Source organism: Rhinopithecus bieti, unplaced genomic scaffold (genome assembly GCF_001698545.2).
Source record: "Rhinopithecus bieti isolate Rb0 unplaced genomic scaffold, ASM169854v2 scaffold_3615, whole genome shotgun sequence".
Lineage (NCBI taxonomy): Eukaryota > Metazoa > Chordata > Mammalia > Primates > Cercopithecidae > Rhinopithecus > Rhinopithecus bieti.
In genome coordinates this window covers 2007767-2025288 of record NW_016804369.1, presented here as the reverse complement: position 1 = coordinate 2025288, position 17522 = coordinate 2007767, and the positions used below count along the sequence as shown (strand labels likewise).

The 17522-nt window shown below is 52.6% G+C and overlaps 1 protein-coding gene across 1 annotated transcript in view; it reads left to right on the top strand.

The window, feature by feature from the left end:
• Window positions 1-17522, top strand: part of RIMBP2 (RIMS binding protein 2) — a 234357-nt gene that overhangs the window by 147442 nt on the left and 69393 nt on the right. The window contains exons 4-5 of the mRNA XM_017867548.1: window positions 3741-3845; window positions 11717-11767. Coding sequence (XP_017723037.1) covers window positions 3744-3845; window positions 11717-11767 — 153 coding nt within the window. The 5' untranslated portion in view covers window positions 3741-3743. The remainder of the gene's footprint in view (window positions 1-3740; window positions 3846-11716; window positions 11768-17522) is intronic.

Here is a 17522-nt window from a genome sequence, read left to right as displayed (position 1 = left end):
CGTCTTGGCCTCCCAAAGTGCTGGGATTACAGGCTTGAGCGCCTGGCCAAAAGTATATTTTTTAACAGTTTATTTTTTCTATTTTTCCCCTTTTATTTAATTTTTTACAATTTTTGTGGCTGCATAGTAGGTGCATGCGTTTGTCAACTGGGCTTTATTTGTTCATAACCCTTAGGACCACCCGACCCCATGGTTCTTAGGACCACCTGACCCCGCGGTCACCATGCCTAGGACTGCTGACCCGTGTCCACACACACAATTGGTGTATTTGGATGAGGTCTGTCCCCTCCCCTGCAGAATGTGAGCTCCAAGAGAGCTGGTTTTGTTTTGCTTTTGTTTTGCGTTGCTGTAGCCTTCAGAATCCAGCAGGGTGCCTGGCACAAAACATAGTGCTTGTGAAATATTTGTTGAGTGAGCGAGTTCTCCTGGTGGAATGCGGCTGAAATCTCCTCCTCATATCAGATTGAGGCAGGTGTTGGGATGTAGGAAATGGCCACTCCTGGAAGTCCAGGACCTCGGATGTCATTTGGGTGCCTCCGCCCCCCTCTATGCCACACTCGGACCCTTCTCATTTCATCTATCTGCCTTCATGCTCTGCCCCCACCCTTGGGGTGTTCTCTCATGAAGACATGGTTGTCCTGTTCCGTGTCCCCAGCTTCTTGGCATCTAGTAGGTGCTCAATAAATGTCAGTCCGATGAACGAATATCCAGGAGAAGCAATGAATGAATAAATGGAGTAGAAACAGTCCTCTCTGGAGCTGGAAGCCCCACACGGAGGGCCTCATGAGGGTCTGCAGAGACTGGCCATCCTGAGGACCTCCGGGACCCTCATGGGGAAACCCGACCCCAGAGGAAAGCCCCACCGCACCGACGTGGCAGCCGGGGTTTGGGGAAGAGTTCCCAACGCTTCTCAGGAGCTCGGAGAATTCCTGGCATCTCTCAGGGCTTTGTCGGTTTGTCCGTCTCGGTGGCTTGTCCCCGTCCTCCTAAAAACACCCTGCAACGTGTGCAGCTGGTTTGCACTCACAGTGAGCTGGTGGCGGGTGGCGGGGAGGCTGAGGCTCTTGGATAGAGACCGTTAGAAATGGCGAGGCCCAAATGGGCTGACAGCCCAGCGGGGCGGGGAGAGCCTTGTGCCAAGGTGGATCTCGGGAGGACTGAGCAGCAAATACCCAGGGCTCCTTCCTGGGAGGACCAGGCCTGCCTGGGCTCAGAACTGGAGTGAACGTGGGAAAATACAAGCACGGTGTTTCCCTGGGACCCATGAGGCCCCAGCGTGAACCGGCGATGGCCACTGACCGTGGACCATGGCACCCGTGTTTCATGGGGTTTGTTCATGTTCTGGGGAATTCCGTTTTCTCAGGATCCTGGGTTCTTGTGAGAGTTCCCATAGCAACAGTGAAACCCCCAGATGTCTGTGGGGGTGCAGGGTAATTACAGCTTCCGAGTTCCCTGGAAGCCTCTTCTGGAGACAGCAGAGAGGATGCCGAGGTTATTCAGCTTAAAAAGGTGGATGAACCGGCACGTGAGGCCTCCGTGCCTGAAACACAGCCTGGGAGGAAGACTTCACTTTTTAAACACAAACAAAATATCCCACCAACCACAGCAGTTTGCAGAATGAAAAGTGGAGGCCTTCCCCATCCTCAGTGAAAGTGGTTGTGTTTCAAGGTATTTCCCAGAAGAAAGGAGCTTTCGGTGGCAGCAGGTAGAGCTACCTTTGGGAAACTGGCAAGAAGAATGTAATCGGCCTGTCTGCCTCTTCCCACGGGGCCCCACACCCCTCCCCCAGAGCCTGAGTGCCCCCTGCCCTTGCCGCCTGCCAGTCTCAGCAGGGACTTCCTCGCCTCCCCATTGCCAGGCTCATCTTTCCAGCTCAGGCTGAGTTGGCAGCGGCCTCAGGAAACCATGCTAACTTTCTCTTGGACGCGTGTGTCCGACCTCATGACTCGCAAAGGCTACAGGCCTTTAGGACTCCAAAACTAAATAAAAATGAGTAAAGGTGGCTCATGCCTGTAATCTCAGCACTTTGGGAGGCCTAGACAGGCGGATCCCCTGAGGTCAGGAGTTTGAGACCAGCCTGACCAACATGGTGAAACCCCGTCTCTGCTAAAAATACAAAAATTAGCCAGGTGTGGTGGTGGGCACCTGTAATCCCAGCTAGTAGGGAGGCTGAGGCACGAAAATAGCTTGAGTCCAGGAGGCAGAGGCTACAGTGAGCCAAGATCCTGCCACTGCACTCCAGCCTGGGTGACAGAGTGAGACTCCGTCTCAAAAAAATAAAAATAAAAAATAAATAAAAATGAGTAAAAGACTAAAAATCAATAGAATTGTAAAATAATAAATACATTAAAATAATGAATAAATGACCAACCAGTTCCAGCCCAGGAGGAAAGTTCCCCGTGCCCCGCTGGGCCAAGGCACCCGCTTGCTTTAGGACCTGGGTCATCTGTGTGGCCCTCGGATGTCAGGGTATGCAGGGGGGCAAGTCTGTGGGGCAGTGGCCATCAGGGGTGTGCGCCCTCAAAAGGGGCAGCTCCCACTCCCTTCTCAGTCCTGTTCTGGAGGCATGCGTGGCCAACTCTTCCCATTTTTGAAGGAATCTGGACTTTCATATAAAAGACCCAGATTTTAAAATGTTGACCACGAAGTCGCCACACACACACACACACACACACACACACACACACACATATATGAATGAAAGGAAATGACAGTGAAATTGCAGCATTTTGCAGCTGGTTGTCCAAGCCCCCAGGAGTGGCTTGGGGGCCCCAGGAAATGTTTTCTGTGACTATTCCCAGTATGACTGTATGACTGCTTGCCCGCTGTGGCCTTTTCTACCCCATGCCATTTCCCATGCGATGGTGACTCTGGGCCCGTGAGACCCGTCAGAAGGGAGGGAAGGGCACACGGAGGGCGAGTAGGTGAGAGTTAAACTGTGGCGCTGGGGATTTAGCGCTGTCCCTCCAAGCAAGACAGACAGATCGTCAGGAGGAGGGGACAGAGCCAGGAATACGGCTTCTCCTCTCTGCTCCAGAAAATGGGCCTGGCCAATGAGGGCCACCTTGCAACCTTTCCAGAGGGGGTAGGCGAAGGAATCTGGACTCCTGGGTCTGAGTGCTCTGGTTCACCGGAGTCGGCAGTCAGGACCAGAGCCTGAGGTTGGGAAGCTCCCGGGAGGGTGAGGACTCTGGGTTTGCATTCCGAACGGGTGTCCACTTCCCAGCTGTGTAATGGGCAACGATGACTTCCTGTGCCTCAGTTTCCCTCTCTGTCGAATGAGGCTACTTATAGAACCTACCTCGTAGGCTGATGATGGGGATCTATGACTTGAATGCAGCTAAAACCTTGAAGCAGTGCTGGGCACATAGGACAACATCAGTAAGCCTTTGCTGTTACATACAAAGGACCTGGGCAAAAAAGGCAGAGGAGGGAGGTGAAGTTTTTCAAAACAAGCAAAAAGAGGAAAGTCACCTTTGCGTGAGAACAGGGTTATGCTCAAACGCTCGCTGCATTTGGAACCTGAGGAGGAGAAGAGGCAGGTGGAGGGCTTGTTCATGTCACGGCTCCCTCATTGAGAGTGCCGCCTCTGGAAGCACGGAGGTGGGTGCCCCGTGGGGTGGCGAAGGGCTGCTCTGGAGTGACTGGGCTGAGTCAGAGCCCACTTGGTGCAGGGTATAGGATGCACGCCTGTGGGCACAGGCTGCCCTGCTCAGCCAGGCCTCTCTCTGTCCCCACAGCATATGCGAGAGGCGGCTGAACGGCGGCAGCAGCTGGAGTTGGAGCATGAGCAGGCCCTGGCTGTTCTCAGCGCCAAGCAGCAGGAAATTGACCTTCTGCAGAAGGTAAGTGGCAGGCAGCCGGGTGCAGTGTGTGAGGCAAGGAGTCCGCGGGTGGGCCGGGGATCCCCGGTGTGGTGGAACGGCCGACCTGCAGCCTCGGCTCCCAGGCCTCTTCCTCTCTCTCCTTGCACTGAAGGATTCAGAGTCATTTCTGCTTTCCTGCTCTGGTGTTTCTTAAGTAGACCTGTGTTTGTGTTTTACAAAGCAAAAGTGGATCCAAAGCTCTAACCTCTGATGCTGGCGAGGCTGTAGGGAAACGCACATGCGTAGAGATGGCTGGCAGGGTATGAATTGCTTCCACTTCTGGAAAAAGCAATGTGCTGCATCTGTTTAAACTAAAAGTCACACAGAGGGTGACCCTGCCACCTCCATCCTGGACCTCCATCCTGGACGATGCCCTGCAAGGAATACAGGAACCCGTTCAAAAGGAGTTTTGTTTTCTTGCAGTGCTGCTGTGTGGCAGTGGGGATGGGGACTGGACCCAACTGATGGCCACCTAAGGGTGATGGCATGTGTGCCGTGGTCCAGCCGCACCACGCGCCGTGTGGTGTCAGTGGACAGGACCGTGGTGTCAGTGGATAGGACCGTGGTGTCAGTGGACAGGACCGTGCTGGTGTCAGTGGACAGGACCGTGGTGTCAGTGGACAGGACCGTGGTGATGTGATCCTGCTGTCCTGAGGCTGTTCGCATGACGTTGTCAAGTGAGGAAACTGAGCTGCAGAGCAGTGTTTATAGCATGACCCTAGTAAGAAAGGAAAAAGGAAAGATAAGACAGAAAGGAAAAGAAATCAGGAGAGAAAGGAGAGAGGCACCAGGGAAGGAGGGAAGGAAGGACTGAGTGATTTGGGATTTTTACCTCCTGGGAACCTGTGATGGGTCTGGGGGCTGAGACAGGTAACCTCATCCCCACTCCAGTCCTCAGCCACGGTCCTGCTGTCTCTAGCCAAAGAGCTAGGAGGGTGGTATTCCTGGAGCCTATGGGCTTGGGGTGCCCCCGGGAAGAAATCAGAAGGTGGGGACTTGTGAACAGTTCTCATCTCATTTCCTTCTGGAGCCCAGTGTCCCCACCCAGTCCTGCCTTCTCCTCCTGGCAGGGCAGCCACCCCTATGGCCAGAGTGCAGCTGGCTGGTCTGCAGCCTCCCGCCCGGCGCCGGCTGGGATGGGCCAGTCCTCTGCCCTCTGTGGCCCCTCCACCCATCTGACAGCTTCTCCAGGCCTTGGATCTCAAAATAAAGGACTCACAGTCATTCACCCGGCCTGGGTGGCGATAGGAATCTGTCAGAGCAGTGTTTCTCCTCCAGAGTTTATTAGCAGAGCTTGTTGGAACAGGTAGGTAAGTTCTGATGCCATTTCTCTAATCATTTAGCACGAGATCGTATTAAGGATAGATTTCATTAAGCCAGCGCTGATGGGACCTTCACAGCCCTTATTACCTGTCATAGTAAGGTAGCAGGTACCCGGAGCAGCAATATTTCATTAGATGTTATCCGCAAGGGATATTGCTGGGACACAGGCAGGAATATTACTCTTATCTTCTCCTGCCATGTCTCAAGGACCTTTCCCGTGGCTGGGTGACGCCTGATGGTAGCTGCATTCATTCATCACCACTCCAGAAGCCACGTCCCCAGGCGGGGACAGTCTGAGACAGATAATCAGTCTGTAGAAACTCAGAGACTGTCCAGGAAGGGACAGGATGTCTCCTCTCAACAGAACATTCTCTAGGAGCCTGGAGTTATATTTACTAAGCATTTGATGCCAAGGAGAATGACCTGGAACCGACTCCGTTATTCTGCGTCCGTGATCTCTTTTGTGTACTGTCCCATTCTCTTGGAACTCTTTATCCTCGGGACTCACCGTTGTCTCTATTTTGGACACCTTGATGCTGCATCAGTGGGGCGGGTGGCAGAGGGAGACAAACTGGATGAAATATAAATGGGCCAATTTTGTAATCTCTAGAGGCTTTGATGTAGTTTTTAGCGTGAGAAGAGAAAGGCTGACTCTTGAGTGGAATGAGATCCGGGACTTCTTTCCAGAGTGCATCTTCGCGTTCAGTTTCTGCCGTGGGTGGTCATTGCGCTGCACTTGTGACCAGCCTCCTCGTGCTGTCATTCACCAAGTGTCAGCCGTCTGTCCCTCCAGGCAGCCACTCAGCTGCTGTTCCAGAAGCAGGAACACAGCCGCGAGTGGGACACAGCTCTGCCCTCCCAGGCTAAAAAGGAAAGGTGAGCAAGTCAATGAAAAAGTGAGTAAGCCCAGATGATGGCGAGGAGTGAAGGGAGTTGAGAGGATGGAGTGGCAGATTGACGGGGCCGTGACTTTAGATACAGGTGACAGTTCAAGGAGCAGACGACGCCCACCACGCCAAGAGCTGGGTCGGGAGTGTGCGAGGGTTAGGGCGCAGTGCACACACGGGTCCCCTTGGGAACTAGCCCAGCGTATCCAGGGAAGAGGAGGAAGGCCGGGTGGCTGGGGTGCAGCCAGGGAGGGGACAGGGGTTGAATTTGGGCCTGAGGTACAGAGCTGGAGCGCTTGCCCCACCAGGCAATGGTGCCTCCACCATGAGGCATGGATCAGCTGAAGACTGGCCCTCATCCCCCTACCAAGATAAAAGTCACCAGTCATCTTCGGACTATCCAAGGCCCAAAGATGATTCTGATGAGGGTGCTGTGGAGGCGTCTCAAAGAAGCAACCTCTTCTGTCTTTCTGCAACCCCAGCTCTTTCATGAACCTGCCGTCACGGGGCCCCACCCTCAACAAGTGGCTTTTGTTAATGTCACCAATGTGTGGGCTTACAGTCCAGTGGGTAGTCCTCTGTCCTTATTTTCTTTGACCCGGGGGCCCAGTTTGAGCTTATGGCCTCCAAGGACACCACCCTCTCCTGGTTTCCTTCTCCACACCAACCCCCCTACACATCACAGGTGACCCCAAGACTCAGTCCTCAAGCCACATCCCTTTCAGTCTACACTCACTGTCTCGTGCCCTCGAGTAGATGCGTGGGTTTCAGCACCACCTCTGCGTGGTAACTCCCGGATTTACACCTGGACGCCACTGCACCCCAATTCCCTTACTCACTCTCTGCTTGACACCACTGCTTGGGTGGCCTCAGACGCCACGTCCCACGTGGAACTCCCCTCTGTCCTCACCAGCACCTACACTTCTGCTGAACTCCTTGAGCTCTGTAACCGCAGCATTTCCCGTTTCTGTACAGCTCTTCCTTTCCCTGGAGCTAATTGCTTTTTTTGTTTGCTTATTGTCTTCCTTATCTGTGTACCCATCATTCCTTGGCTCCCCAGTTCCCTGCTGGAGCTGTAAAATTCCTCTCAGGAAAGTCTCAGTCCTCCAGGGAACTTCTGATTCCATTTTCCCCATGGAGACCCTGCCTGGAGCCTCTTCCTTCAGTCCAGGTCCTGGAAATGCCCCTCCCCACCGTCTGGGAGTCTCCTCCCTGCCTCTTTGTGCTTTCAGCCTCAGCTTCCTCGATCCTATAATGTTGTTTTTCTTGATGTGCAATGTGAGGCAGGAGTTTATTTTTCCTGAAATACTGGTGGATTTTGCCATATTTTGCAGTACTTGGAGATTGCTTTGTGGGATCAGCCTCACCTCCAGACCTGACCACCCCTGAGAAGATGCTGGACATTCAGGCGTCTGATATCGGGCCCACATCCCAGCACCTTGTCCAGGGGCACCTTTCTCCCAGGCAGCTCCACCTGTCCTCCTGCCCTGCATGGAGGTTGGGAGAAGCACGTGAGGTCATGTGAAAGGGAAAGGATTTGTTAAATCGGAGAAATAAACACATGGGTGAATGACGAATGAGTGATGAAACTGCCCAGGGCTCTCCTCCCAGAAGTCAGGGATCCTGAGCTCGTGCTGCAGCCCTCATCTCTGGGAGCTGAGCAGAGACACAGTTTAAAAAGGCAAAAGACAGCCAAGCCAGGACCCATGCTGTCTGCTGGCAACTATAGGCTCTCTCAGGAGACGTGTGCTTCCTGAAGACTGGGAGCAAGAGCTCATTCACAAATCCCTGCGTCCATTCGCTCCATTCACTCCGCAGACGCTTACGGAGCGTCTCGTGTCAGCAAAGTCCCAGCAACACAGCAAGGAGTGGGGCGGTGTGAGAACAGGCTGTGAATGGCCATGACGATGGCAGAAACGACTCTGGCACAAATCCGCTGGTGCAGCGTCTCCGGACTGGGGCCCGGAGTGCAGGCGTGGCCTCCTTTGAGCTGAACCACCTCTGCTGCTCCCCACACTGCAGCTGCTCCTCACACTGCAGCTGCTCCCTCCTCTCCCTGGACCATGCCAAAGCCAGTTCCCTCTCAGGGACCCTCATCGACAATGCCTGGTCCCTGGGTTGTTGCAAAACTGGTTCATTTCTCTCACTGAGTCTCCCTCAGACCAGACGCCACTCCGTGCCCAGACAGATGGCACATCGCCCCATTTACTGATGCCAAAACTTGCCTGCTTGCTCATGTGGCGATTTGCCGACTGCCCACCTCCACCTGCTGGCACTTCAGCTCTGTGAAAGGTACATCGGACGCATAGGATATCGCCTGACACCTAGGAGCTCCCAGCAAATCCTGGATGGACGGAGGTGCTCAAGGGCACAGAAGGAATTGGAGATGTGGCGAGGTTCCATCAGTCGGAGCAGTAGGGTCAAAATCCCATGGATGAGATGACCGACGATAAATTGGCATCAACGCTCAGTTTTAGCCTGCAGAGTGAATCAATGAACAGTCAACCCTCGTGTAACCTGTGGGATGGAGGCACCATTTTTTTCTCCATGTTACAGATATGGAGGCTGAGGCTAACATGCCCGTGGTCCACTTGAGATCCGATCCCGAAACCTTGAAGCTTCCTCTCCAGGTGAACGGTCAGCCTGGAGTCCGGCTGTGTTCCGTTGCTTCAGACTTTCAGTTTCTTGTGTAGGTTACGTCCTCCACAAGAACGTCTTGTCTTGTGACAAGCGGCAATTATGATGATCCAGTGGTGTGAGCTAAAGGGCTTTTCCATATTTATAATTCATCTGCAGACTTGACCGATTTTACTTCGGTCTACAATTCCTCTTACCGGTAGGATGATCGCTTTCAGTCTTAAGGGCATTACTGAAACGTGTGATACTGAGAGAAGCTGAGCTTGCCACCCGATGCCTAGTTAATGCTTTGACTGAATTTGCTGTGCTGGCCTCAGTTGTGTGTGGATGGCTGGGGTGGGTCATAGCTGACCCTCTGTGTTAATTTCAGGTGGCATCTGCCCCAATCCTGTGTGCTCCTGGAGTATTAGAAAATGTCCATCGGCCCTCAGCTCTGCAGAACTCCTGATTTGAGGGTCCTTATAGCCCTTGGCATAGTTCCGTGAGTTTCACTGACTTTTCTGCAGAGCTAATATTTCATAGCATCCACGGAGGCCCCTCACTCTGCTCCATATAAGCCAACGCCCGTTGTCCCGCCACAGTCGCCAGGGGCCTGGATGGCTTATTGCTCTGTGCCGCATCCAACCCAGCTAGATGCCCAGCACTTCAGCCACGGGGAATCTGCCCTCCCTTCTGCGAGTGCCGTCTCCCTGGACGCTGCTGCTGCTGCTGCTGCTGCAGAGCCTGCCCACACTCCCGGATAGCAGATCCTCTGGGTAACAGGCCTGGTCCTCAGGCCTCTTCCTCCAGCGTCAGGAGCTCCAGTCTCCCTGCTCTGCAGGAACCACTCTCCGTAAAGGTCGCACTTTCCCTATGTTGGCCCCTAAATGAGCCTAGCTTAAGCTGTCGCTTGGATTTTGTAAGAACTCAGTGCTGCCAGTTTTAACAGTCTATTCTGATTGCTCAAATGGCCCAGCTTGCAAGTAGCCTGCAAAAATGCACTGGTTTTCATCTGAAGCTGGAAACGAAGTTGTACTGCCAGCTTGGCTGAGTTTTAACAGCCTGCTGGAATTTTTTTTTTTTTTTTAAATCCTGCCAGTTTAAAACTATCTTTGATTCAACTGAGTCAGTGGTGGCATCATTTATATAATCCCTGTATGTTCCCTGCTTGTCTCTTTTTCTATTTTGTTATTTATTGTTGCTCTTGCTGGTTTTTGCTTTGAAAGGAACAGTTTTCGGCCTTCAGCGGTTGAGCTGAATTCGAGAATGGTGTAATTAATGTGCTCCGTTCCAGTCCCTTGCCCAGCTCTTGAAACTCTCATTGGAAAGATGTGAGAATGGAACGCACATGAATGAACTCTATGGAAACCTCAGACGACTTTTCATTTTTAGCCTGGGGAATGGCAGATTTCCCCTTGGCTGGGGAAGCCAGCTCTTCCCTCTTTTCAGCCCACGGGATTTTGCGAGTGAGAAGTAGAAGCTGTGAAGATAATGTTCACTTGCTTATTTATGATGTTGAATTGTCCATCACTAATTATTCTCCAGGCAGCTAGAGGAAATATTTCTCTAGAAACTGATAATTCCAAAGTAAGTCGTAGAGTAGCATATGGATTCTTTATTCGTGCTCCATGTTTTAAGAGGTAGGTGCACTCTGGTGTCAGAAAATCATGCTCCTTAAAAATCCCCGTTTTCCTGCTGCATGGGGAATGTTTGGGAGACGCCGACGCCAGTGTGAGGTGCACAATGTGGACTGTGCTGCAGGCGGGAGCCTGGTTTGTCTTTTGTCCTCGGTCTCGTCACAGCCTCAGGAATCCGATCTCCAGCGTCCCACACTTTAGGAAGTGTCCCTTGCTTTCACAGTTGAGGATGATGTTCATTAGCACTCTTGGTTTCAAGTGACAGAAAATCCAAACAGGAAATTGTGTTTGTACCCATCCCTGAAAATTTGACTTCGGATACGGCTGGATCCAGGGCTCAAATCTACTGGCCTCAGACTCAGCAGAATCCAAAGCCTCCCTGATATCACCAGGACTGGGCTGCTCTCTGCCCTCCTCTGGATCAGCTTCAGTCTTGGTTTCCCTGTGGAGGCCCCTGGCCAGTCCAGCCCTGACCCTCCTGGTGGCAAAGTGGCTACAGCAGCTCCAGCCTCACCTCCTCCCAAGCCAAAGTCCAGTAGAAAGGAGCCTCCCTCTCCTGCAGTATTCTCAGGCAGAGGCCCATTGCCCTCCATAGGCCCCATGCCACCCAGGTCACCAGTCGCTGAGGGTCCAGAACCGTGCTTAGCACAGGGGAGGGCCAGACCCCAGCCAGTCCAAAGGCTCTTCCCAGGAGAGGAGGGCATCAAAGCCAGACAGGCAAACATGACAGATCCTTTCCATCGATGATGCTGGGACTTCCAGGTCTGTGAGGACAAGAAATAACAGTGTTCCATTTCAGCTGTGTTTGAATCTGCCCTTTGCCCGGGGAGCAGCCATCCCAAGACATTTCTGTAGTGAAATGTGTGAAGTTACTTATTCTGTGGGGTCTGGATGGCTTTGCCACAAGTGCTTTGAAGAGGGCGGCCTTGCCGCAGGCTGCAGGTGCCAAGACCTGTTGCGTGCTCAGGACCCAGCCCCAGCCCCTCCTCCAGGGCCTGGTGAGGTCTCAGGGAACCTAGAGCTGATTGGGGGTCAAGTCTGCAGGATTAGTTTTTGTTTCCAAAGCAGTTCATTGGACGTCTGGGCAGATGAAGGTGCTATCAGAGGCATTGGCGGGATACTTCTGCTACCAAGTTTATCACCTGGGGGAAGAAATAATCTGTGCACCAGACCCCCCGGACGTGAAATTTATCTGTATAGCAAACCTGCACATGTATTTCTGAAACTCAAATAAAAGTTAAAATAACTAGCGAATAGGAATAACTTTAATTCCTCTGTTAGAGGAATAAAAATAAATGACCCCCCACCCGCAGTGATTCAGACATTGATCTGATTATCTTCTTTCTCGTTTGGACATTTACTCTTTTCTCTCTTTTCCTCAAAAAAGGCTCAGGTTGAGGCTAAGAAGGAGCATGAAGGTGCAGTGCGGCTGCTAGAGGTAAGGAGCGTGCCCCTGCTTTCTGCCCGGGGGGTGGGGGACACTGGGGAGAGTTGCATCTCGTTGATGCCTGCTAGAAATAATAGATGATGTGTATGAAGTGAGCCTGGTGCACCAGTTACTAGATGCCATCCATGCATCTTTTCACATCAGCCTCACAAGCAACCAGTACGACAGGTGCCAGGTCGATGTCCGTTCTTACAGGGAAACTGAGGCACAGAGCGGTTGAGCAGCTTTCCCTTGACCACACATGCAGACCCAGAATTGTGTGTCTCAGACGTGGTCTGCTGTCCTCCGCTGGCTCCTCTTGGGTGGAAAGCAAGGGGGCATGGCTCACTCGCTTGCTTGCGAATTGATTTCCCCGGGGGGAAAGGTGGGTGGACCCTCTGGAGGCTGCCCTGGCCCCTGATGAACTGCCTTGGGGTACCTTTTTAAGGTATGCCACTCATGCTGGGGAGGCATTTGTAGGATCAGAGTAAGAAGGGCCTGGGGAATCAGAGTCCTCAGCGCCATCCGAGGCACTTCCTCGGGTGTGGTCCTCGCAAACACGGCGTAAGTGACCTTCTCCTGCCTCCCAGAGATGTTTCCCACTGGCCTTGGGAAGGAAACAACCGCTATGTCCCACCTGCATGAGTGGTGTGTTTGGGAGTGACCACCCCGTCCCTGGCTCCTGGTCCAGTGCCAGCCTCCTTGGGAGTGAGTAGCCAGGCAGACGGGGAGGGCTATGGGGTCCCCCTGAGGCCTCTGCTGTCTGCATCCGTCATGCACAGTGGATGGGCTATGGTGAGCTGGGGCCCCCACCTGCCGAAGTCAAGGATGGTGTAATTCACCACCCCATAAGGAGAGATTTACGTAGGAGTGGATCTGCCCTAGGGTGGCCTCCTCCCAGTAATGTTCCCTTAAGAGAGGCCACGGTTTCCCAATATTGGATGAGGCTGCCCTCTTCGAAATGACCTTGTCCCTTGTCCCCGGGGGAGCAGCAGCCACTGAAAACAGGCTATGTGCATCTCTTACGTTGCCTTTTAAAGTCTATTCCTCCCACAGGAAAAGGTTTCATCATTATCATCCTATATATTAAAAAGGATTTTCTGAAAGCCTCCATTAGTTAATAACTATCTGGAGGGAGGAGTGAGATGAATAGCAAATAGGAAAATATATAACCTGGGAGAATAGAAACAGACCTCCAAATGGCTATTTATCTCCCTGGAAAATAATTCACTTTCCCTGGCCTGAGTTATCCACTGCACTTTAATCTGCATCATCTCCTGGCAGAAAAGGTAGTTTCCTCTCCCCAGTTGCCCCGGAGCCCATTGACGTGACCCTGTGTGGCTTCAGTCCGCCTCTGAGGGACCGGTCCTCCACGATCCCGCCGTCACCTGTCACCCCGTGCTGCTGGTGGTGCATGCTTTCAAACATGGTGACGGTCGCAACGCAGCGTGCTTTGGTTCGAAAAACAGAGAAGGCAATTCGGATGTGCTGGGAATTGTGTCGTCTTTTATTTACGGCGTCTTTCTGTAACTGTCTTGCTTTGCTCTTCGCACAGAACACCTTGGACAGCATGCAGGTATCCTAGAGAATAGCATCTTCCCCGCCCGGCGTGCTTGGCGGTGCTTTTCCCGTGAGTGGACGCGGCCATGAGTCCTGGGCCTGCTCTGACCTGCCTCTGTTTCCTGAACTGCAGCTTCTGATGCAGGTCGGGGGTGGTCGGGGTTCCTCAGCCTGGGGGAGCCGAGGAGCTGCTTCGAGGAGCTCCACGAGCAGGGCCTCCCCATCATCCGGGCGTCAAATGCAATGCGTTGCTCGCTGAGGTGCCGCGCAGGCCCAGACACATGGCTCTTCCCGTCCCGCCAAGGCTGTGATTCTCAGGCTGGCACAGCGGTCCTGGGGTTCAGATGACCACAGGGGAGAGAAATTGTGGGTTGATTCTACCCTGGGGCCAGAGTTGTTGAGAGAGCCTAGCGGATAATCCTGAATTCTGTTAATTCAGTTACTGGTCATCAGAATTCACGCTGCACACCTGAGCGTCACACCCTTCCGTTCTGCCTCTGCGTTGTGCGGCCAGCAAGCTCCTTCCCACGGGTCAGGGAGGCTGCCTGCGCTCCTCTCTGTCACAGACTACCCCCTTGCTATTCCCCTTGGGGTGGAGGAGAGGCTGGGTTGCCCCACCCCGGACAGGCCTCTGAGTTGGATGGTGAGTTCGTGGAAGGAATGGCCTTTCCCACTTCTGGACAAGTGGTTCTCTAAGTGGGTTCCCTGGGGTAGCAGCAGCACCCAGGAGCTCGTGAGCAAAGTAGCTTCTCAGGCCTGGCCTCGGACCTGCTGAATCTGAACCCCTCAGGGAGGGGCCCCAAGGTTGACTGTAATCACCCTTCCAGATGTTTCTCATGCCGCTGAGGTCTGAGAAGCATTGTTTAGGGAGTCTGTGAGGCTGGCTACTGGGAAGCAGAGAGTAATTTCAGCAGTGCGTTCCCTGGGAAGCCTTGGCCTTTGCAGGGTCCACCTTGGGAACCTGATCCCAACACTGCAGCTGTTGACTGAGAAACCATGGCTGTCAAGTCCTGCCCACTCACCCATCAAAGAACCACCTGTGGTGTGCAGCGGGGGTTTCATGTCTAGGTGTTTGTGTCCTTGGAGAATGGGGCATGTTGGTGACTTTCTGTAGACAGAACATTCCACTGGGCAGAGCAACCTGCTTCCACGCTCAGCCAGATACAATGGAGAGCGCCTAGATAAGATACACTCCAGAACACGTTACATACAACCCCTGAGCACACGGTGACCCAAAGGTGTCTGAGATGAGTCTCAATCGGTTCAGGACGCACCTGTGACCCAGCCTCGGGAGGTCTCGATGACATGTGGCCAAGGTGGTCTGGGTGCAGCTTTGCTTTTATACATTTTAGAGAGACATGAGTCATCAGTATGTGTCAGATGTCCATTGTTTTGGTCTGCAAAGGTGAGACCATTTGAAGTGCAGGCTTCCGGGTCATAGCGTAACCGCCTAGTGGGTTCACCTTGCCCGTTGCCTAGATGCAGCCAATTTATCAACATAGGTATTGCAATAGAGAAAGAGTAATTCATACAGAGCTGGCTATGCGGGAAACCAGAGTTTTATGACTACTCAATCAGTCTTCCTGAAAATCTGGAGACTGGAGGTTTTAAGGATAATTTGGTGGCGAGGGGGCCAGGGAGTTGGGCGTGCTGATTGGTTGGGTTGGAGGTAAAATCACAGGGAGTTGAAGCTGTCCTCTTGCACTGAGTCATTTCCTGGGTGGGGGCCACAAGACCAGATGATCGGACCAGATCCATAGAGGGCAGGGCTGCAAAATATCTCAAGACCTGATCTTAGGTTTTACAATAGTGACGTTATCTCCAGGAGCAATCTGGGGAAGGTCAGAATCTTGCGGCCTCTAGCTGCATGACTCTTAAACAATAGTTTATAGTCTTGTGGCCAATTTGTTAGTCCTGCAAAGGCAGTCTTATTTCCAGGCAGGGAAGGAGGCTTGTTTTGGGAAAGGGCTGTTATCTTCTTTGTTTCAAAGCGAAACTACACACTAAGCTTCTCACAGAGTTCGTTCAGCCTACACCCAGGAATGAACAAGGACAGCTTGGAGGTGAGAAGCAGGAGGGAGTTAGGTCAGATCTCTTTCACTGTCTCAGTTATAATTTTGCAATGGTGGTTTCAATAGGTAGAGAAGAGACAAAGGGTTGCATTCTTTTGAGTCTCTGATGAGCCTTTCACTGAATACACAATTTCCATGTGAGAAGGAGGCAGAGGGATAATCATTTATGCCTTAGTCTGGCTCAGTGAGTCTGCATTTTTGCATAAATAATAGGGCAGAAGAAATAGTCAGATATACATTTGTCTCGGGTGAGCAGAGGGTTAGGAGCTAAGTTCTTTTGTCCCACCCCTGTGGAGATAAATGATCAATTTACATTGCCTGGGTGAAGTTCAACAGAACTGTTTTAGGGTAAAGATCTGGAGCCCCACAAGGGATCTCTTTGTGCGCAAGTTGTGAGGGAGCGATGTGGCTTTTTCATCTTTGCAGCTATCTTATTTAGAAATAAAATGGAAGGCAGGTTTGCTGACACAGTTCCCAGCTTGAGGCTTCATGATTGTGGGGTCCTGAGATTTATTTTCCTTTCACGGTACCCATAGACACAACTCCAGTGCCAGGGACACTTCCAGGCCTTGTTCTCTAAAGGATGAATGGTCAGGAGGTTTTGGTGGCAGCGGGGAGGTGTCTTTTTTCTTGGTCGCGCTCCGTGAAGTCTTGAGGCCCAAGGAGTACCCTGGGCTGGTTTTGGGGTTTAGCAAAGATGTGCATCAGGATTTAAACATAGAAGAGGTTTTCAGGAACTTGCCTGTCAAGACAGCCCTTTCTGTAAACCTGAGAACCTGAGAGCAGGGAGATTCTAGCTACTAGGAGTTAAGTAATTTCTTTGGCACTTAGAGTCGAATCAAAACAGAGAAGCAAAAGAAAACACGGAGAGCAACACCATCTGGAAGAGAGCAACACCATCTGGAAGAGAGCAACACCATCTGGAAGAGAGCAACACCATCTGGAAGAGAGCAACACCACCACCTCCAACAGGTGCCCTGTGCTGGGCCCTGTCCTGAGAGTGCGTCGGACAGACATTGAGACATCTACAAGATAATGCCCATTTTGCTTGATCTTCTTCATGTCTGGGGAAACCCAAGGCACAGGCAGGTTAATGAATGACCTGCCCAAGGGTCTCAGATAGTCATGAGCAGAATCCCATTCAAGCCCCAGGAGTTTGGCTCCAGAGTCCAGGCCTTCGCCGGGCTGCTGTACAGCACAGCTTCCCATCAGCTCAACTCTGACCTCCCTGTGGATGCTGGGTGGGGGCAGAGGGGATGGCGGCCCTGGTCCTGCCTGTAGAGCATACTGGAGGCTGCATCGTAAGTCAGTGCTGGCAGCTCCAGACTGAGGGAGCACCAGCCATGCCGCCTTCACCCGCTGATTTTTTTTCCCTGGGTGTTCAGCAGTAGCAGGGGGTAGGAATGCAGGAAGTCGCTTTACCCCAGGCCGTTGAGAGGTACAGTCATATTTAACCCCTGAAACCGCTGCCTGAGGTTCTCTGTCACCTCATTTTGCTGATTAGGCAACGGGGCACAGAGACAATGAGCCCCTTACCCGAGGACACACAGCTCCCAAGTGCCAGGGCCAGGCCCCGAAGGCAGGAAGTCAGCCTGGTGACGCCCTCTCAGGTGCTTTGAGGAAAGTCTAGCAGCTGGCGTGCTTGTCACCACGTGGCTGGGCTGAGGGATGGGGATCTGGGCTTCCTGGTCAGGGGAACATCGTGAGGAGCCGGCGCCAGTGCTGTGTGTTTGGCGTGTGCTGTCACGCATGTCCGTATGAAGAGACCACCAAACAGGCTTTGTGTGAGCAATAAAGGTTTTAGTCACCTGGGTGCAGGCGGGCTGAGTCCGAAAAGAGAGTCGGCGAGGGGAGATAAGGCGGGGGGGCTATTTTATAGGATTTGGGTAGGTAAAGGAAAATTATAGTCAAAGGGGGGTTGTTCTCTGGCGGGTAGGAGTGGGGGTCACAAGGTGCTCAGTGGGGGAGGTTTTGAGCCACGATGAGCCAGGAAAAGGAATTTCACAAGGTAATGTCATCATTTAAGGCAAGGACCGGCCATTTTCACTACTTTTGTGGTGGGATGTCATCCGTTAAGGCGGGGCAGGGCATTTGCACTTCTTTTGTGATTCTTCAGTTGCTTCAGGCCATCTGGG